Source organism: Kogia breviceps, chromosome 13 (assembly GCF_026419965.1).
Source record: "Kogia breviceps isolate mKogBre1 chromosome 13, mKogBre1 haplotype 1, whole genome shotgun sequence".
NCBI classification, from domain to species: domain Eukaryota; kingdom Metazoa; phylum Chordata; class Mammalia; order Artiodactyla; family Physeteridae; genus Kogia; species Kogia breviceps.
In genome coordinates, this window is record NC_081322.1 from 52,261,659 (window position 1) to 52,284,627 (window position 22,969).

General features: G+C 34.5%; 1 protein-coding gene across 2 annotated transcripts in view; it reads right to left on the reverse strand.

Moving 5' to 3' along the window:
- TBC1D32 (TBC1 domain family member 32) overlaps nucleotides 1-22,969 on the reverse strand; it is a 196,006-nt gene that overhangs the window by 150,837 nt on the left and 22,200 nt on the right. For both annotated transcript variants that reach the window (XM_059083266.2, XM_067011725.1), the window contains exons 5-13: nucleotides 19,667-19,735; nucleotides 17,671-17,796; nucleotides 14,823-14,901; nucleotides 14,593-14,696; nucleotides 14,440-14,501; nucleotides 13,733-13,874; nucleotides 11,555-11,614; nucleotides 4,986-5,076; nucleotides 1,626-1,766 (exon numbers count right to left, since the gene is read on the reverse strand). In XM_059083266.2, the coding sequence (XP_058939249.1) occupies nucleotides 1,626-1,766; nucleotides 4,986-5,076; nucleotides 11,555-11,614; nucleotides 13,733-13,874; nucleotides 14,440-14,501; nucleotides 14,593-14,696; nucleotides 14,823-14,901; nucleotides 17,671-17,796; nucleotides 19,667-19,735 (874 nt within the window). The remainder of the gene's footprint in view (nucleotides 1-1,625; nucleotides 1,767-4,985; nucleotides 5,077-11,554; nucleotides 11,615-13,732; nucleotides 13,875-14,439; nucleotides 14,502-14,592; nucleotides 14,697-14,822; nucleotides 14,902-17,670; nucleotides 17,797-19,666; nucleotides 19,736-22,969) is intronic.

Here is a 22,969-nt window from a genome sequence, read left to right on the forward strand (position 1 = left end):
ATAAGTTGGATGATAGACATAAATTTAAGTTGAACACCTGAAACATCACAAATATACATTAATCTTCCTATTTCTGTAAAGTTCACAAAACCTATACAACAGCAGCTCTTTTCTTGAATGTCATTTCTCTGAGTGTCCATTATACCTAGGATTATATGGCAGTACCACATAAAAGTACATAAAACACTTTTTCTTAAGGAGGTCACAATCAACTTAACCATGGAGAAAAGGCTTAAGCAAAACAACTAGGAAACAGTATAAAATGTTCAAAATGAAGATACTTTATAACAGGAGTGGGAATCTATAGCCATCATATCCTAATTTTGTAAGGCCTGCAAGAATGATTTTTCCATTTTTAAAAGGTGTGTAAAGCATGTCAGGGTCCTCAAAACCATTCCCAGATTCACTAGGAAGACTCACAGAATTCAACATACAGTAATACCCCCAGCTATGATTTATTACAACAAAAGGATACAAAGTAAAATCAAAGGGAAAAGGCACACAGGGTGAAATCAAGAGCAAACCAGGTACAACTGTCCAAGAGTCCTCTCCCAAGGAATCACACAGAATACACTTAATTCTTCCAACAAGTTGTGACAACACATGTGAAATGCTGTCTAACAAGGAAGCTCAGAGTCAATGTGCAGTTTTTTTTATTGGAGACTGATCATATACATAAGTACTCTCTGCCCAATACATACCAGGATTCCAGACACCCAGAAGGAAAGAAGGTTTTACGCTTAAAACACATTGTTTGTATTAAGAGTGGCTCACTGTGCCTAAAATGTTATTAGTTCTGGCAACAGTGAAAAAATCCAAGTTCCTAGATGCCAGCCAAAGTCCAGCCTTGCAAGCAGCTCTTTGTAAGGATAGTGGTCTCTGGCCTAATGCGTTAACTTTTTTGCACATGCATGCGTGTGCATATATACACACACGAAGAATATGCAACAGAGACAGTATGTGGCCCCAAAAGCCCCAAATATTTATTATCTGGCACTTTACAAAGTTTGCTGATCCCTACTCTGTACTATATTCCTAGAATAGACAAAAGTTTTAAGGAGAGTTAGGAAGACAACTAAGAGCATGTGAATTCTGAAGGAGAAAACTTTAAAAATGGGACTTAGGGTAACAATAATATAGTAATATATCATATGGTACAGGGCTTTGCAGTTTATAAAATACTATTCCCAAACCTCTTCTCTGTGATCATCTCAAATATTCTCTGAGTCCAGCACTGATATTCTATTTTTACAGATAAAGAAACAAATAGCTCAGTGATATGTCCAAAGATCTCAGCTAGTTTTTAGAGGAACCAGAACTTAAACAAGGACTTCCAGTTCTGGATCCAGATTTGGATCATCCAGTGTATCTAGGATTTTGAAGGGCAGAGAAAAAATAAGGAAAACATTAAAGACAGGGAAAATAAAATCATACATATAGGAAGAATTACATACTGAAAAACAAAAAAAACCAATAACACTTCAAGATAGGTAAGCCTGTCAGCAGAACAAAAGGTATGTTGCTCAGTACCCTAGGAGAGACCAAGCCAAACCTCTAAATTTTAAAAATCCATAGCATAAATCCTACCATACCTGAACATATTCATATCTCCTAATTGCACTTACCTTTTCTATTCTTCAGCTTTATAGGAAATAGCTTTCTGCCTTGTGTATAGATCAATAATCTTCCTAAAAGGCACAGTGAGTGAATGAAATAAATGTATTGTAATTCTTGTCCTGAGTAGTAGAAAGTTTTCTGCTTGTTCCCTTAAAAGAAAAACAAATACATTTGTTTTAATGCCATTATATTTTACAGTACTTATTTCATTAAACAAGGCTGAATATTAAACAAGGCTGCAGTCTATAATGGAGACACTTGGTGTAAATTTTTAAAAAAATTCTCTACTGTTTCCCAAGATACTTTAACACACCTAAATCTGAAGAAAAGCATTCATAATAAAATTTATCAAACCTCAGAAAAGTACAACACGCATACAGTGTTCATTCTAAAACAAACACCATAAGATTGTTAGTTATCTCTCATTATAAAGATATTTCAAGTTAAGGAAGAAAGGAATATAAAACATTACTTAATGTTTAATTCTACCAATTAAAAGCCAGTACTACAAACGATCATATTTATAACCATGTTTGCAAATGAAATTACAATCTCTAAAATACAGACTCCTTCTAACATATATCATTTATTCACTCATTCATCCATACATTCGAGATCTATTGAGTACCTCTTTAAGACCCTGAACTATTTGCTGGTGTCAAAAACCAAGAAGCAGCATGAAACTGGGCTTCCAATTCAGAGTACGGCAAACAGCCTGATACGCACAGAGCATGGAGAGGACAAGTAGGAGAAACAAAAGGCTAGAGGGTAGCTGCAGCACATCACATGGGACTTAGCTGCAGAAAGAGTATGGGCTTTATTATAGAGGCAATTGGGATGATATCAAAGGTTTTCATAGCAGGAAAGGAATCAAACATGCATGTGGAAAACTGACTCTGATGGCAACATGGAAAGGTGAATGGAAGAAGACCAAGGCTTAAAGTAAGACTCATTAGGAAAATCATGAGCAAAAGCCTCCATAAGAAAAAAGAATGGAGAACAGCAGACAAATGTTTAAGGAATTGATATCAATATGCCTTAACCAGAATTACATGCAGACCATGATAAAAAAAAAAAAAAAAATTCTCAAGTTCCTAACTCAAATATATATACATAGTATATATATATATATATATATATATATATAGTATATACATATAAAAATATATATACATAGTAAATTCTTCTATTTAATTCTGAAGAAAAAAATGTTTAGAAAGAGTAGTGATTTCAGTCCTTGATATTTTAATATTGAAGTTCCCATGGATCTTCCAGATAGAATACTAAATTAGTACATTGGTCTGGAATTCATGAAAGGAGTATAGACAAATATTTCAGTCATCACTTATATATATATAAATATGTAATATTTGAAACCATGAGAGTGAATGGGCTCCCTCCTCAAGAAAGAACAAGTAGACTAAGCTGATAAAAAATAAGAGGCAAAACTTTTGTGAGTACAGACATATAAAGAAAAGAGCCTTTCAAGTGACTAAGAAAAACTTATTAGGATGAGAATGAAGAAATCAAAGAATGGTATTAGGAAGATGAGGGAAAGGGTCGAGAGAGGCAAATGCTATAAAATGAGGGCAAGAAAGAAGAGAAAGTTAATAATGGGAAGGTCACTGAACCACAGAAATAAAAGCCTCATTTCTGTGGTTGAGAAGTGAATAGGCGGTAAAGAAATGGGGCCTGGGTGTATATTAAACACTTGGAAGGCCTTTTCTCTTAAGGGAAGCAGAGAGATGTGAGGTACATATGAACTTGCTCAGTTTTTTATATGAAAGATATGAGTAGGTTTAGAGACTGCAAGGAAAGGTACCAATAGAAGGGGAGACACAACAACAAATGAAGCAACGTCCTGGTTCTTTAAAAAAAAAAAAAACAGATGGAAACAGAATCAAGAACAGTCGAATAGAACAATCTGGAATGGAAGGATTACTCTTCATTGTAGCCTGGAGAAGGGAATACTGATAAGGGCATATAAATATGCATCTGTAGGTACAGATACAGGACATTTGGGGATTTCATACCCAAAATGTCCCATTTTTCTCAGTAAAGAAGATGCAAGGTTTCCTTGAGAGAAAAGTGGGCAGGAGCAAGGCAGGGGGTTTAATGGGACTGGTGGAACACTGAAGAAAGAACATCTAAGTTGATTCCAAAGCAACACAAAGAGCCATGGAAGCTAGAGAAATACATCAGTGCACTGTCAATTTAATGTTACAATGCTCTCTGTTCAATTTCCTGAGGACAAGAGATGATCTAAAGTTGAGTAACTGCAGGCAGGAAACTCTGAAAGAGAAGAAAGCAAGAATTTTGAAAGAAATGTCAAAAGAATGCAGTGAAGCACCCAGACGTCTTCACTAGATAGGGAAAAAATCAAAGCCATGAAGGGCTGGGAGAGTGGTAGAGGGGAAAAAAAGCTAGATACAACATTTTAATACTAGATTAGAAAAATTTATGAATTTACAGATGACAGAATATATATCAACTTATCTTTTTTGTCTCTCGAAGTTCTGGCTTCTGTACTTTCTCCTCTAATACAAAACACTTATCTGTTGAAACCTGTTAATAATTGGTCTTTGACCATTTTTCTTGAGTTAAGAATTTACCCAGGGATAAAGAAAATTATAAGATATCTTCATATTCTCAAAGAATGTAATATTTGCTTAGAGAAGTGACATAATATAGAATGATAAAAGACATCAAATTCACATGGCAAGTTGTGTGATGTAAGCAAAAGAGCAATAAAAATTCACACTAGGCAAAAGAAGCTTCCTGAAAACAAAGTTTATTCTTTCACAATAAGATTTATATCAGTGTAGGGGATTATGGATAGTGGCAGCTGGAGTAGGAATAACAAAGTATACAGGCACTGGTATGCCTTCTAAGAGAAGATTCACTTTAATCAATAACTAGATATGAGATTGGATAGATATATTAGGGCCAGATTATGAAATAACTAGGATATTTTAGCTCAGACTGAGGATAAGCAGAGAAGAATCAGAGTGGGGTGAAGTATCCAATAATAAAACAGTATTTTATAAAAAAACTTTCCTCCCACTAAAATGCATAAATGGCTGATATACTTTCATTCTTTCTTCCTCTACTGTATTATTGCAGCATAACACACTAGGACATACACTGTGGTATGAACTGAAGAACTGCAGACGGTAAGATTCACTACAATAACTTCAAATGTAGATCGGCTATAAAAAGTCATCATTATGGTATATCTTAAGTTTGTGGAAAGTATTTTGTATCAGCAAAAGCAATCTAATTTATCATGATATTAAAAAATAAATTACTAAGCTATTTTTATTAATAAACTTTACCATTTTTAAAATGTAACAAAATATCATACTTACCACAAGGCTTTGAATGTCCGAAAACCTCATCAGGTTTCATGGTTTTACACAACTCCAAGTACTGAACACACTGCTGAACTGCTGTAGTTATCTAATAAAATAATAGCTTATTAATTCCAGAAGTTTAAGTCCACAAGTCCATGTATTAAAAGAAGTTAGTCAAGGCTGTAAAATATGTTGGGAAAATATTTACGAAAAATATTCAGAAAATCTAGAATAGCACCTTTCCAGGCCATTAAAGCTCAGTCTCCCCAGTTACATTTTAACTATGGCATCATTCTGGGAAACAGAGAAAATATTTGTAAACCAAATATAACATTGTCAAAATGTTGATGTCAAGGCAAAAATACAACTGTACTTTACATTTTATAGTGAAAGATGCAAAAATTCTGGCCAAGACTTCAAAAATTATCTTGCCAATATCCCCAGTTCCCTTGCCTTTGAGTCTTTTCTTCCTACTTAGCCAGCAAAATGTGAACTAGATCTAGCCTTCATTTCTATCTTAGATACCAGAATTGCTAAAAACTGATAAAAAAAAAAAAAAAAAAAAAAAAAAAACTCAATCCAAAGAACAGCCACAAAAAGTGACCTCCAACTTCTATACTCAGCGATTCTCTGATAGTCTTTATTCTACCTCCTTCTCCCATTCTCCTCAAGCAGAGATTTCCGATCTTCTCCCTTTCTTCTGCCCCTACATACTTCCTGTAGATGCCCTCTCATTCTAACTCTCAAATAAAATAGAGGCCACCAGTGAGACAAGGAGCGATAACTGTTAGGTCTGGTAATAAGGAGGTTTCCAGCGACTTTGAAAAGATCAGTTTCAGGGGAGTTTGGGGAATAAAACTAACTATAAGGAATAGGAACAGAAACAGTAAAGGCAGCTAGTATAATTTTCATTTTCAAGAAGGCTGGTTGTAAAAGAAAAAAACGAGTAAAACATAGGGGTGGGATCTTAGAGTCAAGAATGAATTCTTCAGGTTGGAAGGATATGGTCATGCTTAAGTAAATAGAAAGGAAGTTTGACTATGCAGGAGAGAAAGGATAATTGACAGAAAAGTGTCTAAGAGCAGGAGCAGCTAGAACCTAAGTGGAAGGAAGCGTTAAGCTTTAGATGGGAAAAAGATGGAGGTTGTGTGGATACAGGCACGTTCGCAATCACGGAATCAAGGAATTGATAGATTTCCTAGTCTCATTCATTCTTATGGCCTCAGTTTCATGCAAAAGAGTTAACAGGGCAGGATTTCTATCATTAGAAAGGCCTGCTTCCAAGATTGGTCCTTAACCAGCATCTGGGAACTTGGATTTCAGGAGCTTCCCCCGATTCTAAGAACTGTACCTAAACTGTACAAACAATGTGGTTTATGCTGAACGTCTGTTTTCCTTCTGGGAATGTGGAATCCCTGGTTTGTAGCAGGCAGAAGGTGCCAACATGATTAACCCCCAATTTAAAAAGAAAATGGGCACCGAGTCTCTAATGAGCTACCCTGGTAAACAACGTTTCACATGAGCGGTCACAATTTGACACTGGAGAAATTAAGTGGAGTCCTGTGTGACCCCACTGGCAAAGAAGACTCTTGGAGGCTTATGCTTGGTATCTTCCAGACTCTACCCAATGCACCTCTTCCCTACACCAGTTTTGCTTTGTATCTTTTTTCTGTAAGAAATCATACCTGGGAGTACAACAATGTGCTGACTCCTATAAGTCTTCCTAGCGAATCATCAAATCTGGGGGTGGGCTTGGGGAACCCCCCTTCCATATCTATGTGTTATCTAAATCAAACTTTAGGATCCAGATCAATAAAATGAAACTTCCCCCAGAAATCTGGATCTCAAACTCGATATGACCAAATCTACAGGTATAACCTTTCCCAACTTTCCTGTTTTCTTCCTACTGTTACTTATCTCAATGAATGATAGACATTCAAATGAGTAAGTCCTCACCAAAACCCCTTTCAAAAAGCCAAGTCCTCTAAAACCTACATTCTAAATATAGTACTCCTGAGTCCACCCATTTATCCCAATACACTGTCATAGCCTTAATTCATGTTTCCATCTTCTTTTGCTTGGATTACTGCAAAGCATCTTAGGGGAGAAATACTGAAGTAAAAACTGTCTCCACCTAGCACCTTCAGCCCATTTTCCAAATTTTCCAAAGCCCTAATATGATCATATTACTTCAGTACATGAAAATCTATCAGTGGCTCACTAAACCTCCAGAATAAAGGCCAATCTCCTAAATTTGACAATAAGAACTTTTTAATGATCTCACATTAGTCTTATTCCTCTTATCCTCCATGTCCCCCTCCCCAGCCACACCCACATGCACAGAGAAATACATCTACCTGTGTAAAATTCTGTCACCAAAAGCCAGTTGAACATGTGACCAGTCAAATGACCAATTCATTAAAAGCAAATCCACTAAAAATCTCACCAGGCAATGCACACCAACTGAATTTGAAACACATTCAAAACTGAAATTAACAAACTCATTTTTATCTGCAAAAGGGAAAGGGCTGAAGATTCCCCTTAACTAGCTCTTTTCTATTTTTAATGGAATTATGAGGCCCTATCCTGCCTCATACATGAATGAAACAAACTGAGGTCAACTGGCACAGACCCAATTTAAAGCATCTAAGAACTTTTCAAAAAAACATCATCCACTTAATATTAGCTTTCAGGGAACTGATTTTCAGGAAATTTCTCTAATACTAATTCACATTTCTCTTAGCAATCTCTGTCCAGCCATATGAACTATGTGCAGTTTCCAAGTGTACTATGTGTTTTCCAATCCCTAAAGCCTTTAAACATGCTATTCCATGGCCCTGAAATATTTTCCCACCGCTACCTTAACCACACCACCGCTCTTTCCCAGAATAACACCTATTCATTAATAAAAAATTTCCCACTATCCTTGAAAATGAGCAATTGTTCTATAGATAAAAAACCAGAACCACATTTCTATATAACCATGGTTAACAGGTATCTAGAACAAGTTTAAAACCTTGTTACTCATGACATGTCAACAGATCTCAATGAACATACTTTTGTAAGCAAACCAATCAGTTAGCCCCCTTCTTCTAAAAGTCAGCCAACAACCGACACATTCCAGGAAATCTACAGTTGGCATGAACTCACTCTCACCTCTGAAAGCCCAACCTGAGTTCCAAGTTTTCCCCGAAATTTTATATTAACAATCTGCTTTGCCTAATTAAGTAAGCAATAAACTCAGTTTTATGCATTGTTTCAGATACTGAACAGTATTCTTAACCCTCAACGATTCTGGAGCTTACACTGAGATTACCTTGAGGATTCTCATTTGGCATCATTCCATGGGGTCCTCAAAGAAGAGTGTTCACTGGGGCCCCAAGTCCCAAACTTTGATAATCCTTCAGATTTGCCACCACGTGAGTCTGTCTCAACAATGATCTAAGCTTCAACTTGCTTCACTGAGTTCTCATTGCTAGATTTTATTTTCCTTGGATTTGTAATGAAATAGGTCTTTGTACAAAGTAGACTTTTATTTTGGAGGAGCACCATTTGGTGAATAGTTCTACTATTAACCTGCTTATTCTTCTGTGCTCATTTTGCTTTTGTTGTTATTTGTAGACTCTGAAATCCTGTCTTCTTTTGGTTTAGCTTGCATCTACTGAATATATAAAGTGGAGTGTTCACAGGAAACAAAAGGAGGCATAGTCCAAAAAGTCTCTAATCCAGTCAATCCAATCCAAGCCAGCCCTGAGATGACTGGCTACCAGCAACAAACTCATGCAAAGGCAACTGGTCAAACTGCCTTGGGACTTCTACAAAAATTTCATGAGGACACTCCCTGACTTGTCAATTCTTGAAAGAGGGGAATCAATGATCATCATGTCACCAATCACACAGCCCCTCCCTAGCTTCTGCTTAGTCAGAACCTGAGACACCATTCATAAGCACACACTTTTGCCCAAAAGCACAGTGATCTGTTTCACGTTTGTCATGAGTTTATCTAAAGGTGCAACCTCCTTGACAGAACTACTTCCTAGATGAACTTACTCTTCAGATCCTAATTCTTACACATAAATTGGTAAATAGCAGCAAAAAAATGACTTTGAAAAACTGCCATTATGGAGAACTTTTGGTGACAAATATACTTGAGGCTCTAAAGAATTAGAAGACAAAAGAACAAATAGCTTCTCTGAGAACTCAAAGTACTATCTCCAAAATAATCTTTCTCACTCTTTAATTTACTTCCACTCAAACCTTCAAAAACCCATTCTTCCTTGCACTCATTTCTACTCACCTTTATTTTCACTACCCACTTAAACCCACTTCTGTTCCTTCTACTCCTTCCCGTTACTTCTTACACATGCTATTTTTATTTAAGAAGGGGTAACAATCACAGAAAAAGGTACATCTTAGAAGAGGGACAATCACATGATATAATACCCCCTTTAAATTGCAGGAGCAAAAAGCAGATCTACAGTAGGTAAATTTAAATATTAAAGAGTCAAGTTGAGGGTATGAAAAGCAATTATCCTAAACCTTGGGAAAGACAAATTTGCTGTAAAATTCAGGATTTTATTTCACACTTATTCCCCTGCACTAGGAAATATGTACCAGCCAGCTCACTTAACTGTTAACCCCTAAGATTGGCGAGGCAGGGTGCGGTGGGGGGAGGGGCGGAGTATAAAAAATAGTAAGGTAGGGAGAATTTAAATAACCTCGCTGTCAATATTTTTTTAAACGACTTTAAGAGGGCAAGAAAAATAGGAAATGTACTACATAATAAAGCCATTTCAGAAGTCATTCCCTTAAGGGTAAACTGGACAAAAGATTCAAATTGTTAAAAATAAAAGAATAGTTATGCTGATAGCCAAAATGCTTTTCAATTAGTACAGATATTGCTTTAAAAAACTGATAGCACATACACAAATTATTTGTTGCCCAATGCTACCTATTGAAAATGTCATATGTGCCACAGACAGAACAAACTGCACGAAAGAGTAGCCACTAGCCCATATTACTATTAAATTTAAATTAATTAAAATTAAAGAATCAATTTAGGGACTTTCCTAGTGGCACAGTCATAAAAAATATGTCTGCCAATGCAGGGGACATGGGTTTGAGCCCTGGCCTGGGAAGATCCCAGATTCCAAAGACAAATCCATGGAGTGGTCCAAAGTTCCCACTGCAGATATACAAAATTTGATCTTCAATTCTGAAAGGAAAATGGGAACACACACACGGCATCCATTTTCCCCAATGTTTCTTTTCAAAAGTTGGGTTTACTTTTAAAATTTTATATATATATATATATATATATATATATATATATATATATATATACACACACACACACACACCATTAAAAAAAAAATCTCTTGATATTTCAGTAAATTTAGGAAAGCTTTAAGATGAGGTTTAAGATGAAATCTCATGCAAGTTTGATTAATTATGAACATGAAATATTTGAACAAGTTGATAGAATACTGAAGTTGATAATAAAGTAACTATTTGTAGGCTAAGAATTGATTATAGTATAATTAACTTTTCAAATAAGGAATGGATTTTAAGAGTTAATCTACAAGAAACTTTTGAAATACGTCCACTAGGGCCTATGTCATACCAACAGTTATTTGTATGTCAAACCATAAGAGGAAAAAGTTGGTTTTTTTTTCTCCTTTTTCTATTCTAGCAAGATCACTCTACACTCAAATGGCAGCAACAAATTTCCAATTAAAATGGGAATGAGAGAAATGTGGAAAGAATTCCAGTTTCTCTAAGGATTTTTAAATATCTATTACCTCTACAAATAAATTCCCATCCTAATAGTCAACATCTCCCTCTTCTCCTTTCTGAAGCCTAATTCTCTTAATTCTCAAACATAAAACAATTATTATTCTCCTTTCTTCAATTTATGTTCTACTGCAGTCTTCCTAAAATTCACAGTTCTAGGAATCTTTCCCTTTACCTCACTTCTCAACTCTTAACTACACAGAACGTATTTATTATCTCAAAGTCATATTAGTACAACCTTAATTTCACAGTTTTCATGTTTGTCAATTAACTGCTAGACTTTCAGTTCCTTTCAGTGCCCTAGCATGTTCTACTAATAGCAGTAAATGCAGAAAATTTTACTAATATATTTTTACAGTATTAATTTATATTTAGTGTAACTTGAATCAATTTTTGCAACTACAAAAGCATTTACCATTCTGAATTTTATCATGCAACTTTCAGTTAAATGCATGGGTAAATTTTATAGAACAAACTCCCCTACAAACACCTGATCTGAATTAAACTGTATGATAATATTATGGCCAACCCAATACTGAATATGGCTTACCCCAAAAGAGCTAGTTACCAGCCCAATTTACTATCAAGTTATATATTTCCTGTTATCCTGACTGTATTTTAAGTCTCTTTTATCCTTTTATGTTCACAGAATGGTAGTTTAAAAGTCACATAAAAGGAGGACTGCTTCATTATCTGATATTAATTACTCACTCAACTTTGCACATTCAAGTTATTACATCATATATCTTTTTGTGATATTTCTCAAGATAAGAACAGAAATATAGACTTACCAGAGATTTATATTTCTTTTCAATAAGTCTTAGTACTGCAGTTCTGCTATAATATGCATGCTAAAATTAGGAGTAAAATGGTATTTAATAGTCAAGCTATACCATTCAAAATCTATTTTTCCTGCAACACTTCTTTAACATAAATTACACGATAACATAGTGTAAATTATTGTAATCAGGATAAAACACATTTTTCTAAGTACAATGGATTATGAGCATAGCAGTCATAAGAATAAAAATTATATTAAAAACTGGAGCATTTACTGACAGACCAATAGAAAACAATCTACCCCTCAGTGTGTCCAGTTACCATGCTAAATTACTTTAAAACCAAAAAAACCATGTCTGACTACCAGTTTATGACAGAGCCTAAAGTAAAGATTAAGAAGTGAGGGCGAGGGATGTCGGGGGAGGAATCACAACTCTCACGATGAAGAGGGGACTGTACTGTTTACACACGCAGAAATCTGCCAAGGTTGAAATGCTCTGAAGGGACAGTATCTTAATAATTCTCTGCCAGTCATATTTTAAATATGATTCGAAGTGCCAAAAAAACTCTCTCCTTAAAACTAAACATAGATGAGATTAAAATATGATTTTAATGTACTGTATAAAGGAGAAAATTTACATGAATATTACTTATGTTCGATATCATTAGCCTTCAATGTAATTTCTTTATTTTACTTTAAAAATTAAATAATAGTCTGTAAAAACTATCAAAATTCTGGGGAATAGAATTCAATTAAGTGGTGTTTGGGTTAATTGAGGGTTAATCAAAACCCTGTGTGTTTTAACCTTTGTAGCTTAAAATGTTTTAAAAAACCATTAATCTTTTTTTCAGGTTTAGTAAGAGAAAGATGTTGACTTACAATTAAACTATTGATCACGTTCTAAAACGAAAGCCTCACAGTACATTCCTTAGACTGGAGTTGACATACCACAACGCTCAGGCCAAATTCAGCTGCCCCCTGATTTGGTAAACGATATTTTATTGTAACATAGTCACATCCATTCATTTATATATTGCCTATGGATGCTTCTGGGCTACTGAGAACTGAGTAGATGCAAGAGAAACAGGACAGCCCACAAAGCCAGAAATATTTACTGCCTGACCCTTTACATAAAGTTTGACAACTTCTGCCTTAGCTGAGTGGAGGAGAAGGTGATAAATTTTAATAATACTAGAACACACTTGGGGAGCTGATTTAATACTTTAACATTGGTTAGTTTTCCTGTAATGTGCATCATTTTCTTAAGAATCAAGTGCTGACAATAAAAATGTTAAGTAAAAAAGGTTAATTATAAACACTTAGAATATGATTTGTTAAAATTTACCTGTTTAGGTCTTTTTAAAAGCATACAATCACAGAAAACAAAATCTTAATAGCTGTTATCCCTGTGTTATAGAATTAGAGAAATGTAATTTTATTTGTGCTTTTACATATTTTGTATATTGTCTACAATAGTGGTGTAATTTGATAATCAAAAAAAAAGAAAAAGGTCAAATGTCAGATGTGAGGAACAAAGGGTTCAGGTAAAATTAAATTGAGCAAGCATTTATCAAATATATACTATATGTAGGCCAGGTAAGTGCTAAGCACCAAACAGAATTATGTTTTGGTTAACTGGGCATTTTTATACAGTTTAGATAAAAGGCAAAAAAAAAAAAAAAGAAGGAAAGCCATCAGCTAGATAATGTCCAAATCATGCTAAGCAGCAAATGAACATGTTGCTGCTTTGCATGGCAAGTCATGGTCCCAATTCCCATACTTCCCCACTGCAACAAATACAGGTTGAGAGGGACAAAGATGTAAGAACACAGGCCAACAGAGATCTGCTTAAAAAATTCGTAGCTTTTAAACTAAGACATGATTTTGGATGGGTCATCAGTTTAATAGATTCAAATGAATTACCATTAAAATCCTTTTCTGACTGTCACCTAATAATAGGTGAACCATCTTGAGCAAGTTACTTCTCTATCTCTCAGTTGCTGCATCTGTAAAATGGGATAATAATACCACCACCTACGTCACAGATTGTTATAAGAATTAAGTGAGTTAACACGTGTAAAAGTGATTAGAACTCTTGGCAAACAGTAAACATTCGAACAGCAGCTATTCTTTGACACAACAGAGCAATACACAAAGAATGGTAGTAAAACATTCCGTATTTCCTTACCATCCACTTTTTGAACCACACAGCCTTGGTATCAACCAATGCAAGAAAGTATATCGGATCCAAAATCTTTTGTGAGACAAGATGGCTTTGATGTTTAACTGATAATAAAGACAAAGTACTCTCCACAATTTCTTCCATATACCTTAAAGTTTGGGACAGAAGTGATTTTTAGAAAAAAAAAACAAATGCTATATATATGTAATAGTGACATTTTATATTTATGGAATGATAAATAGGTAATCTTTAGAAACATCATTTTTTAATATTTCAGTAAATGGCAGGGGTGAAATTCACCCCCAGTTTTCTCTGCTCTAAAAACTTATGTTCTACTTCAACAATGGCTGTCCAAATTTAACTTTCCTTTTTAGACCCACAGTTACTCTTACAACCTTATTAAAAAATCTTAGAACTAGAAAGGGTAAAGTTTAAAGAACATTCAAAGAACTTGACCAAAGTGGCGAAGACCAGTAATGAAAGAACCTGAAGCTACAACAGCCTCTTACCTTGTTGTGATAATTAAATGGTATAAAATGGTACTTGCATAGAGCCATTCACATAGCTAAGTAAAAAACATGAAAAGCTAGAAAAATAAACTAGTAAGCCTTTCCCAACCACATAAATCAGTTAAGACTATCTCTAACTCTCTTTGAAATGTATGTGGACAGTAACACTCCTAATTTTATACTGGTATAAACTAGGGGGCTTACTTTTCTGGGTGTCGAATCCAGAAAGATGGAGCCTCTTTCTGATATTCATTTAGAAGACGAACCTATAAAACAGTGCATAACCGTTCTCAAGATGTTAGAATTCTTAAATATAGAATTAAACAGAAATAAAAGCATATTATAGAAAAAGAATACCTTTTTAAGTAAATGGATCACATTAGGATTAGTTATATCTATGCCAGTTGAAAGAGTAGGAATATGATTTTCTCTAGAAAGAAAGTGTAACTCCAAATATTTAGCTAAAAAGAAAATATAAAAATAAGGTTATTATGCCATTCATTTACAGTGCTTTCTGAAACAGTTATTTCCTATCCATTTTCTTAAGTACAAACTTTTAAGTTTAAAAAATGATATAATAAACATACCTAAGCTTTTATAAATTTCCTTGGTCATATGTAATGGTGAAAGTGTAAACGTCTGTGCATAGAATTTTAAAATCCGGTCCTATGGAAATGAAACAAGATTTGTATCCAAGATTCTTTCATCATCTATTTTTGTAAGAATCATTTTCTACATAGTAGAAAAAACTTAATAAACACAAGACCATCCAAAAATTTCAGTAGAAATGTAACTAAAACAGCACATTCTTGTGTTGGTTGGCAAAAAGTAAAGTCAACCAAAACTAAGAGTCAATCTAATACAGCAGTATATTGTTGTAAAATCTGGTAATAGCAGATACAGACATGGGGAGATGGGGTGAAGAAAGGAAACAATATAATTTGTTACAATATAATGTTACAATTTGACACAATGTAAAGAAGTCAAACAGTAGGAGTACTAAATGTAAAACAAACAAACCCCACTCCTTTCCAAATCCACTATGTTTTTGTTTTAATTGCTCACATAGGAAGATTAATTAGATTTTTTAGGACTTCAATAATTTTGCCTATTCCCAAGAAAAATGTTATATTCCAAAATTTTACATTATTAAAACGTAAAGTAGAAACTACCACAATGTAAATGGATTAAATGAGATAACAGATGTAGTCAGTACCTGACGCTTGTAGGTACCTAGAAATGACAGCTTATCATTTTAATTATACCAACTTTGATGGGATTGATCCTAACAGTGAAATTCAGTTTCCCATTAAAAAAATAAAATTCCCTCAAATGATCTACTCTGAAGAAAAAAATAACCTTGACTATATCAAATATTAGATGAATACACTTACAAAAAATGGTTACCCAAGTGACTAAAAATATATTTCAATAACCCAAGAGGTTTGTACTGAACACAGGATATTAAATACTTTGGGAAGTTTTCATAGTTGCAGCAATTGGTAAGTATTTGTCATACTTTTCGAACACTATAGGCTTCACTCAGTTACATGTAAGAGTCCTTTAGAGCAGCATTCCCCAACCTTTTTGGCACCAGGGACCAGTTTTGTGGAAGACAATTTTTCCACAGACAGGGCGAGCCATGGGAGGCGGCAGGTGAAGCTTAGCTGCTCACCTCCTGCCGTGCGGCCCAGTTCCTGGGAGTTGGGGACCCTTGCTTTAGAGTGGAAAATGAAGAAATAGGATCAAACTCAAGAATTTGGGTAAAGCATACGTTCTAGATGAAAAGAACACCATGCCTTGTTTTCTATTCAAGTTGATTGGTTTTATTACCATTTCCCCTCTATGACAACAGTCTTCCAATTTTATTGCCTTAAGTATCAACATTGACTCTTGCTGAATATAATGGTCAAATCAGGCCACTTACATTGACCCAGTAGGATCTTTACCATGTTTATAAAAGGAATAAAGGAAACCTATTAGACCACTGTTCTGTCTTTAAGAGGGAAATTTACAATTTCCTGTTAGAATACCTTGAAATGTTAAAAGGTAACCCTGAAATATCTTTCCCCTTTGAAGTTCCTAAATCCTTGAGTTTTTAGAGAAGTCTGCATCACCCTCTGGGGTTAGTATGGTTGAACTGCATCCAGGTATTGGGTAGTTAAACACCATTTCCCCCCTTATAAAAATAACAAACCACTTGTCTCTAAACCACTTCTGTTTACCAGTATAATTATATTTTCATTGATGGAAAAGTAATTTTAAGTAGTAAAAAGGTACTGAGTTTTATTTTTATTAACTGTTTACTGTCTGTCTCCTCTTCTAGAAGTTCTATAAAGGCAAAGGCTTCTGTCTTGCTCAGTGTTCCCAGCATCTGAACTAGAATGATGTACACTGTAGGTATTCAGTGCATATTTGTTGAAGAGCTGGAAAAATATTTTTACTAATACCTTAAAAAATTCTATATAAAAAAACCTTATCAATTTTAAAGCCAATGTTTTTCTTCACTGACACATCATTTATGAAGAAAAAGACACTTAAAAAAACCTAGCTTGGGGGACTTCCCTGGTGGTCCAGTGGTTAAGACTCTGTGCTCCCAATGCAGGGGGCCCAGGTTCGATCCCTGGTCTGCGAACTAAGTTCCCACATACCACATTTAAGCCCACGCGCCGCAACAAGAAGCCCATGCGCCACAACAAAGACTCAGTGCGGCCAAAATACATACATATGTACATACATTAAAAACCTAGTTTGTAGTTAAATGTGATGCTGGAATACAGTCAGAATTTTTAATCCCATATAATTACTGCACTTTTTAATATAATCTTACTTTTCAACATAGTGTTTCTGAGAAGTCATATGTGAATCATTTTTTTAAATATAAAATAACTAACTTTACAGTTTTTGGAATTTTCTATATTAGTTTTATAATTCATCTCAATTATCTAAGATGTTTGCTTAACTGCTTAAAAAGAAAAGTTAGAAAACTGTAAAGCTATCTCTAACACTTAACTGCATAGGGAAAATGCTTATCAATCCTTTAGAATAAATTGTAATCATTGTAAGTTCAAGTCTTCACATATCATGAATTCTTTCAAAAACACTCTTTCTTTTAAAATATTTTTCTTAATTCAAAAACATTGACACAGATACCTGGATATCCCTCTATAAGATAAAACAAAATGCATAAGCTAACACAGTCTATTATTTGGCAATGAAGTATGACACTGACCAACCATACTTTGAATCTAATCATGACAGAGTAATTCCTTTAAAAAAAAAAAAATCTTGACAATTCAAAAGCTGCAGCTGAAATTATACTTGCGTTACTATTAAATATTTGAGCTACTATTAAAGAAAATTATATTCCATTTGCTTCTAGAATAGTAGGGAAAAAAACAGGAATTCTTAACACTTCTGTAAGCATTTCCTTACACTAAACACAGGATCAGGATCTGAAAGATACACTGTCAGTTTCTCACAGAGAGTGGTCCAATTTTCACAGTTCAGTACATCAGATGGAGGAGCTGAACGTAACATTTGCAAGGCTTCATATCTCACCTATAATTTTTTAAAAGAATTTTTATTAATACTCAGCCACCAAAATAATAGCAATTCTCCAAATATTTAACAAACATTGAAAGGCAGAGTCTGGATAACTGCTTTAAAGAGCCAGTTGAAAATCAGAGGCCCTTTTATAAAACAATTCTTGATAATTCATTTTTTAAACTGTTAAGCAGAGAAACTAAATAGTGTTTTAACTTTTGCTTTACATAAAATAACCTAACTATATTAGGAGATTCTAGGTCACACGTCTGAGGGGAAGAGGAGAAGGGATAGTAGCCAAATCTGAATCACCAGAATAAGGTATTCCAGTGTCTCCTCCATAGACTTTCCTCACTTGAACAGACCCCCATAGGTGGTCCTACAGTTTGAGGACTCTAATTCTGAAACACTGCCCACTTATGTCCCTGGTGAAGCATTCCAATTCTAGGATATATGAACAATTCTCACAAAACAATTAATTTGAACTTGTTTTTGCCACTACACCATATTTTCTGACCTTCTAACCACTGAGATAGGGAAAAAAAGTGATTCAGCAATGTGATGCAAAATTGAATTTCTGAATTTTCACAGAAATCTTATCATTCTTCTCAAAATTCAATCAGAATTCACTCAAGACAGTATGACCCAAGGGACAGCAGTGGCAAAATAGCTCTACTCCAATCGTAAGTGGAGTAAAGCTTCTCCCCCACTCACTCTCCAACTAGTGAGTAATAACACACTGATTCCAACCTGTTCCTCAAAATTTGATTGTTCCTCAGCTGAAATAACTGAAACCTAGTGAGGGGGGAAAAAAATGAAGAGTCAAAGAGCTAAAACCTTAGGACACCAAGCACTCTGAATGTGTCAAGGTGTCAGTTTTCAGGGTGTCAAGTTTTAGGTGAAACAAATAGAATACACGTGTTTAAAAATGTCTATATGCTCATATGAAAAACTCTTAAATACAACCTTATTTGGGATAGGGATTAGGGGGACTATGAAGAGAGTTTAAAAACATTAAGTAAATTTCTCCTTTTCAGTTAATTTTTAGGACAAAACTCCATTAACAATTTACTATTTGCAGAAGTAGAACAAAGGTTTCTGAACAAGTATAGATTTCCAAATAATCCACTTAAACTGAAGACAATAATATTGTTATCATATAAAGTCAGGTCCCATCGCCAATCTTTTGAAACATTTACTAAAACAGAAAATAAATCAGAATGTGAAATGCTGAAAGGAAAAAAAAAAAAAAATCAGTGGGAGTAAATCATAGCTATTCACTTAATTTAAAATGAAAAGTTGAAGAAAAACAATGTTATTTCAAAAACGAGACCAAATGGCAAGATATAACAGACGTCTGAGTTACTTCAAAAATCCCATCATTTTCTATTTCAAGTGAAACCAACTGAATTTCAAATGAAATAAAACTTCATAAACAGTAATTTATACAATTATTATAATATAGAGGCTCAATTCAATAAAATTGCTTTTTAAAAATATTTTCTAATAAATGAACACATGTCAAAGTTGCTCACATTTTCCAGAAGAAAGAGCATTAAATAAAGATTTTTTTTCTTCAAAGAAATCACTAAAATATCACATACAAAGCAACAGTGAAGGAACAGTTTGGGAGAAACTGCTCATAAATTCATCCCTTGAAAATTGAAACTAGAAATAAAAATTTCCTCTTACAAACTGAGAACTCTCTAAGGAGAGCCTCTCTTACTCTGTGACTTTTCATTTCAAGACTAGAAAGTCTAGCAGGGATATCAGTCTAGAACTGCCATGATATTAAAAGGACTATCTCCAAGAGAAATAATCCAGCTGCGACTAATTATATTTTATATATATATATGATTGAACTTCAGTTATCCTTTAAACTTACCTCTTTAGGTTGCACAGGATCCAACTGGTCTAAAATTAACTGTAATTTTCCTTGACAAAATTTATAACTCTGTAACACAATTAACAGAACATTAATTCCTTCATTCATTTAGTAGACTTTTAGAAGTATTGTTATAAATGATTTTTCATATAACTCCAAGCACAAAACAAATTCTGAAACAAGAGAAGGGGATGATCTATTCGATTTAGCGGCAAACTTAGAATTTTTGTATCCCAAGGCATTTAAATGAGAATTTAATGTCCCAGTAGGACAGTGTACTTACATGTATATGAGGTTATCATTTGCTGAGCAATTGCAACATGTAGAACATTATAAGACTCAAAAGATATAAAGCTAAAAATGTTTTGTACCCAGGAATATGAGATGTATGAAACAAAGGTAAAACAACATAAACAAGAAGGCACTGATGGTACCCTAAGCATAGCTATGATGCTGCTTGAACTTTTCTGTTCCTTTTCTTCCCTGTGCTTCTCCTTAAACTTTCTCCATGTCTCCTCTTAGGTGAAGAATTCCTAAAGTAAAAACTTCCATCTAGAAAAAAAGTTTATAGTAGACCATAAGCTGTTTTAGAAAAGAAATCCTTTTCTTGCCAAAGCAACTTAAATAATACCTTAAATAACCACCTAAAAATAAAAGCTGCCATTATTATGTAACAAGCCTCGTACTACCTCAATTCACAATGACTCTGAAGTATGAGAAATATGAAAACCAAGTCACCCAGCAATCAGAACTCAGATTCCCATCTTCATTAGAGACCCTCTTCTCTTCACTGTCTATACTCTCTTGAGGTGTTCTCATCTAGTTCTTAAATACATAACAATGACTCAAATTTATCAGTCATTTCATCTCCAAGGTAACATATAATTATCCTTTCAACACTTCCCCTGGATGTTTAATAAGCACCTCAAACTTAACATATCCAAAATAAAATTCTTGATTTTTTTTATTCCAAACATGCTCCTCCCTCAAACTTCCCCATCCTGGTAAATAGTTCTACCATCCATCCATATTTTGTCTTAAGTCAAAAATAGGAGTCAGTCTTGACTCCTGGCTTCCTCTCATTTCCTACATCCAATGCCATGACAACTCCCAAGTTTCACATATCATAACTCTAACTACCCATTGCCACTTCACTATTAAAACCTTAGTTGACACCATCAACTCTAGACTACTTAAATTCTTCCTAACTAGTCTCCCTGCTTCTGCTCTTAATCTCATCCTAATCTACCCCATCATCCATTCTCTAGCAATAGACAAAGCTTCTCAAAATTATAGATCAAGTGTCTTTATCTCCCTTACTTCAACCCCACAAAAACACTTCCCGCTTTACTTAGAATAAAATATAAAAGTTTGACTTACACGACCTAGCCCCTGCCTATCTAACTTTCTCTCATACCACTCTGCCCTCTGCCATGTAGGTTTCAGTCATGCTGGCCTTTTTTCCCCCATCCCTGGAAGATGCCATACCCACCCTAGCCTAAGAACCTTTGCCATTGCCATTCCTGCTGCCTGGCAATGCTATTCTTCTAGAGCTTTGCATGGTTGCCTTCCTATCACTTAGGATTTGGTCTTTTTCACTATAGTATCCTCAATACCTGAAACAGCGCTGGATACAGAGTCGACACTCAATATACATTTGTTAAACTCGAGAATGACTCCATAGCCAGTCTTCCTACCATATTACATTGTCTCTAACAATACAGGGTACATACTGCCACTTGATAACAAACCCGAAACAGCCTGATATTTCAGATCCTTCAGATCCTTTTAAAATTTTCTTATAAAGCCTTAAAAATGTCCTCAGTTTCACTCCTTTCTAAAGGTATATAGTTCACTGAGCATATACCCAGAGAAAACCATAATTCAAAAAGACACATGCACCCCAGTGTTCACTGCAGCACTATTTACAATAGCCAGATCATGGAAGCAACCTAAATGCCCATCGACAAACAGATAAAGATGATGTGGTACATTTATACAATGGAATATTACTCAGCATAAAGATGAATGAAACTGGGTCATTTGTAGAGATGTGGATGGACCTAGAGACTGTCATACAGAGTGAAGTAAGTCAGAAAGAGAAAAATAAATACCGTATATTAACGCATGTATGTGGAATCTAGAAAAATGGTGTAGATGAACCAGTTTGCAAGGCAGAAATAGAGACAGATGTAGAGAACAAACGTATGGACACCAAAGGGGGAAAGCGGGGGCTGGGGGGGAGGAGGTGGTGGGTGGTAGTGGGATGAATTGAGAGACTGGGACTGACATACATATACTAACATGTATAAAATAGAACCTGCTGTATAAAAAAATAAATTAATTAAAAAATAAAGTATATAGTTCAACTGCTGAAGTCTGTATATACTACTTTTTAAAATTAGAAGTACTGTATATTAAATAGAGCTGTAATTTTGAGTTTTCATTACACAACAATTAAAATGCTAAAATGTATGAGTGGTAACTACTAAATAAAAAATAAGTATATATAAGTGCAGCTTGTCATGTCTAATGGGAAAAAAGTATAGACAACACAGGATACCTTACATAGTATATATATACATATATAAACATTAAGATACACGTTTTGTGTATATATATAAAAGTATATATGTCCATGTGTGTATATAGTATGTATATGAGTATATAAAGTACATATACACACTCATTCTACTGCTAATTACACGAGCTCTTTTCTTTAGCCTGGCCCTTTTGCATCTTGTAAAATTGATTTCTGCTGGTCCTCCCATTTCCACTATCATGACTTTTATCAGATTATCACCTATGTCTAAAATGTCCTGCCATCCAACTCATTAGCAAATAAGAATACCAAGGACATGAATTTTAATCAGACAGAAGATTAAGCCAGGTTTTAAAATTCTAACTAGCTATGTGACCCTGGAATCTTTAACCCCATCCTCAGTTTTGACATCCACTTCCTAGCATCACTGTAAGAATTAAAAGGGGAAAAAAGTGAAGTCTTTCTGCTTTATCATTATTAAATTTTAAAATGTGAAGTAAATCTCAAATTTACTTCAATCAGGAAATTTTCTATCTGAAAGTAGAAAACTGAGTCCCCCCTACCTACTGCCTATTCAAGATCCCTAAATATAATTCATTGATTTCAGATTTCCATTCAGCTTCTTTTCTAAAAGAGAAGTCACGTTCTACAACAGCCCTGGTAAATGAGGAGTCAGATACTGTTTGAACATTCGCAACTACAGGAGTTCGTATTTGGTGAAACAATCAATATTACGGCAAGTAGCAGTCAAAAAAGATAAT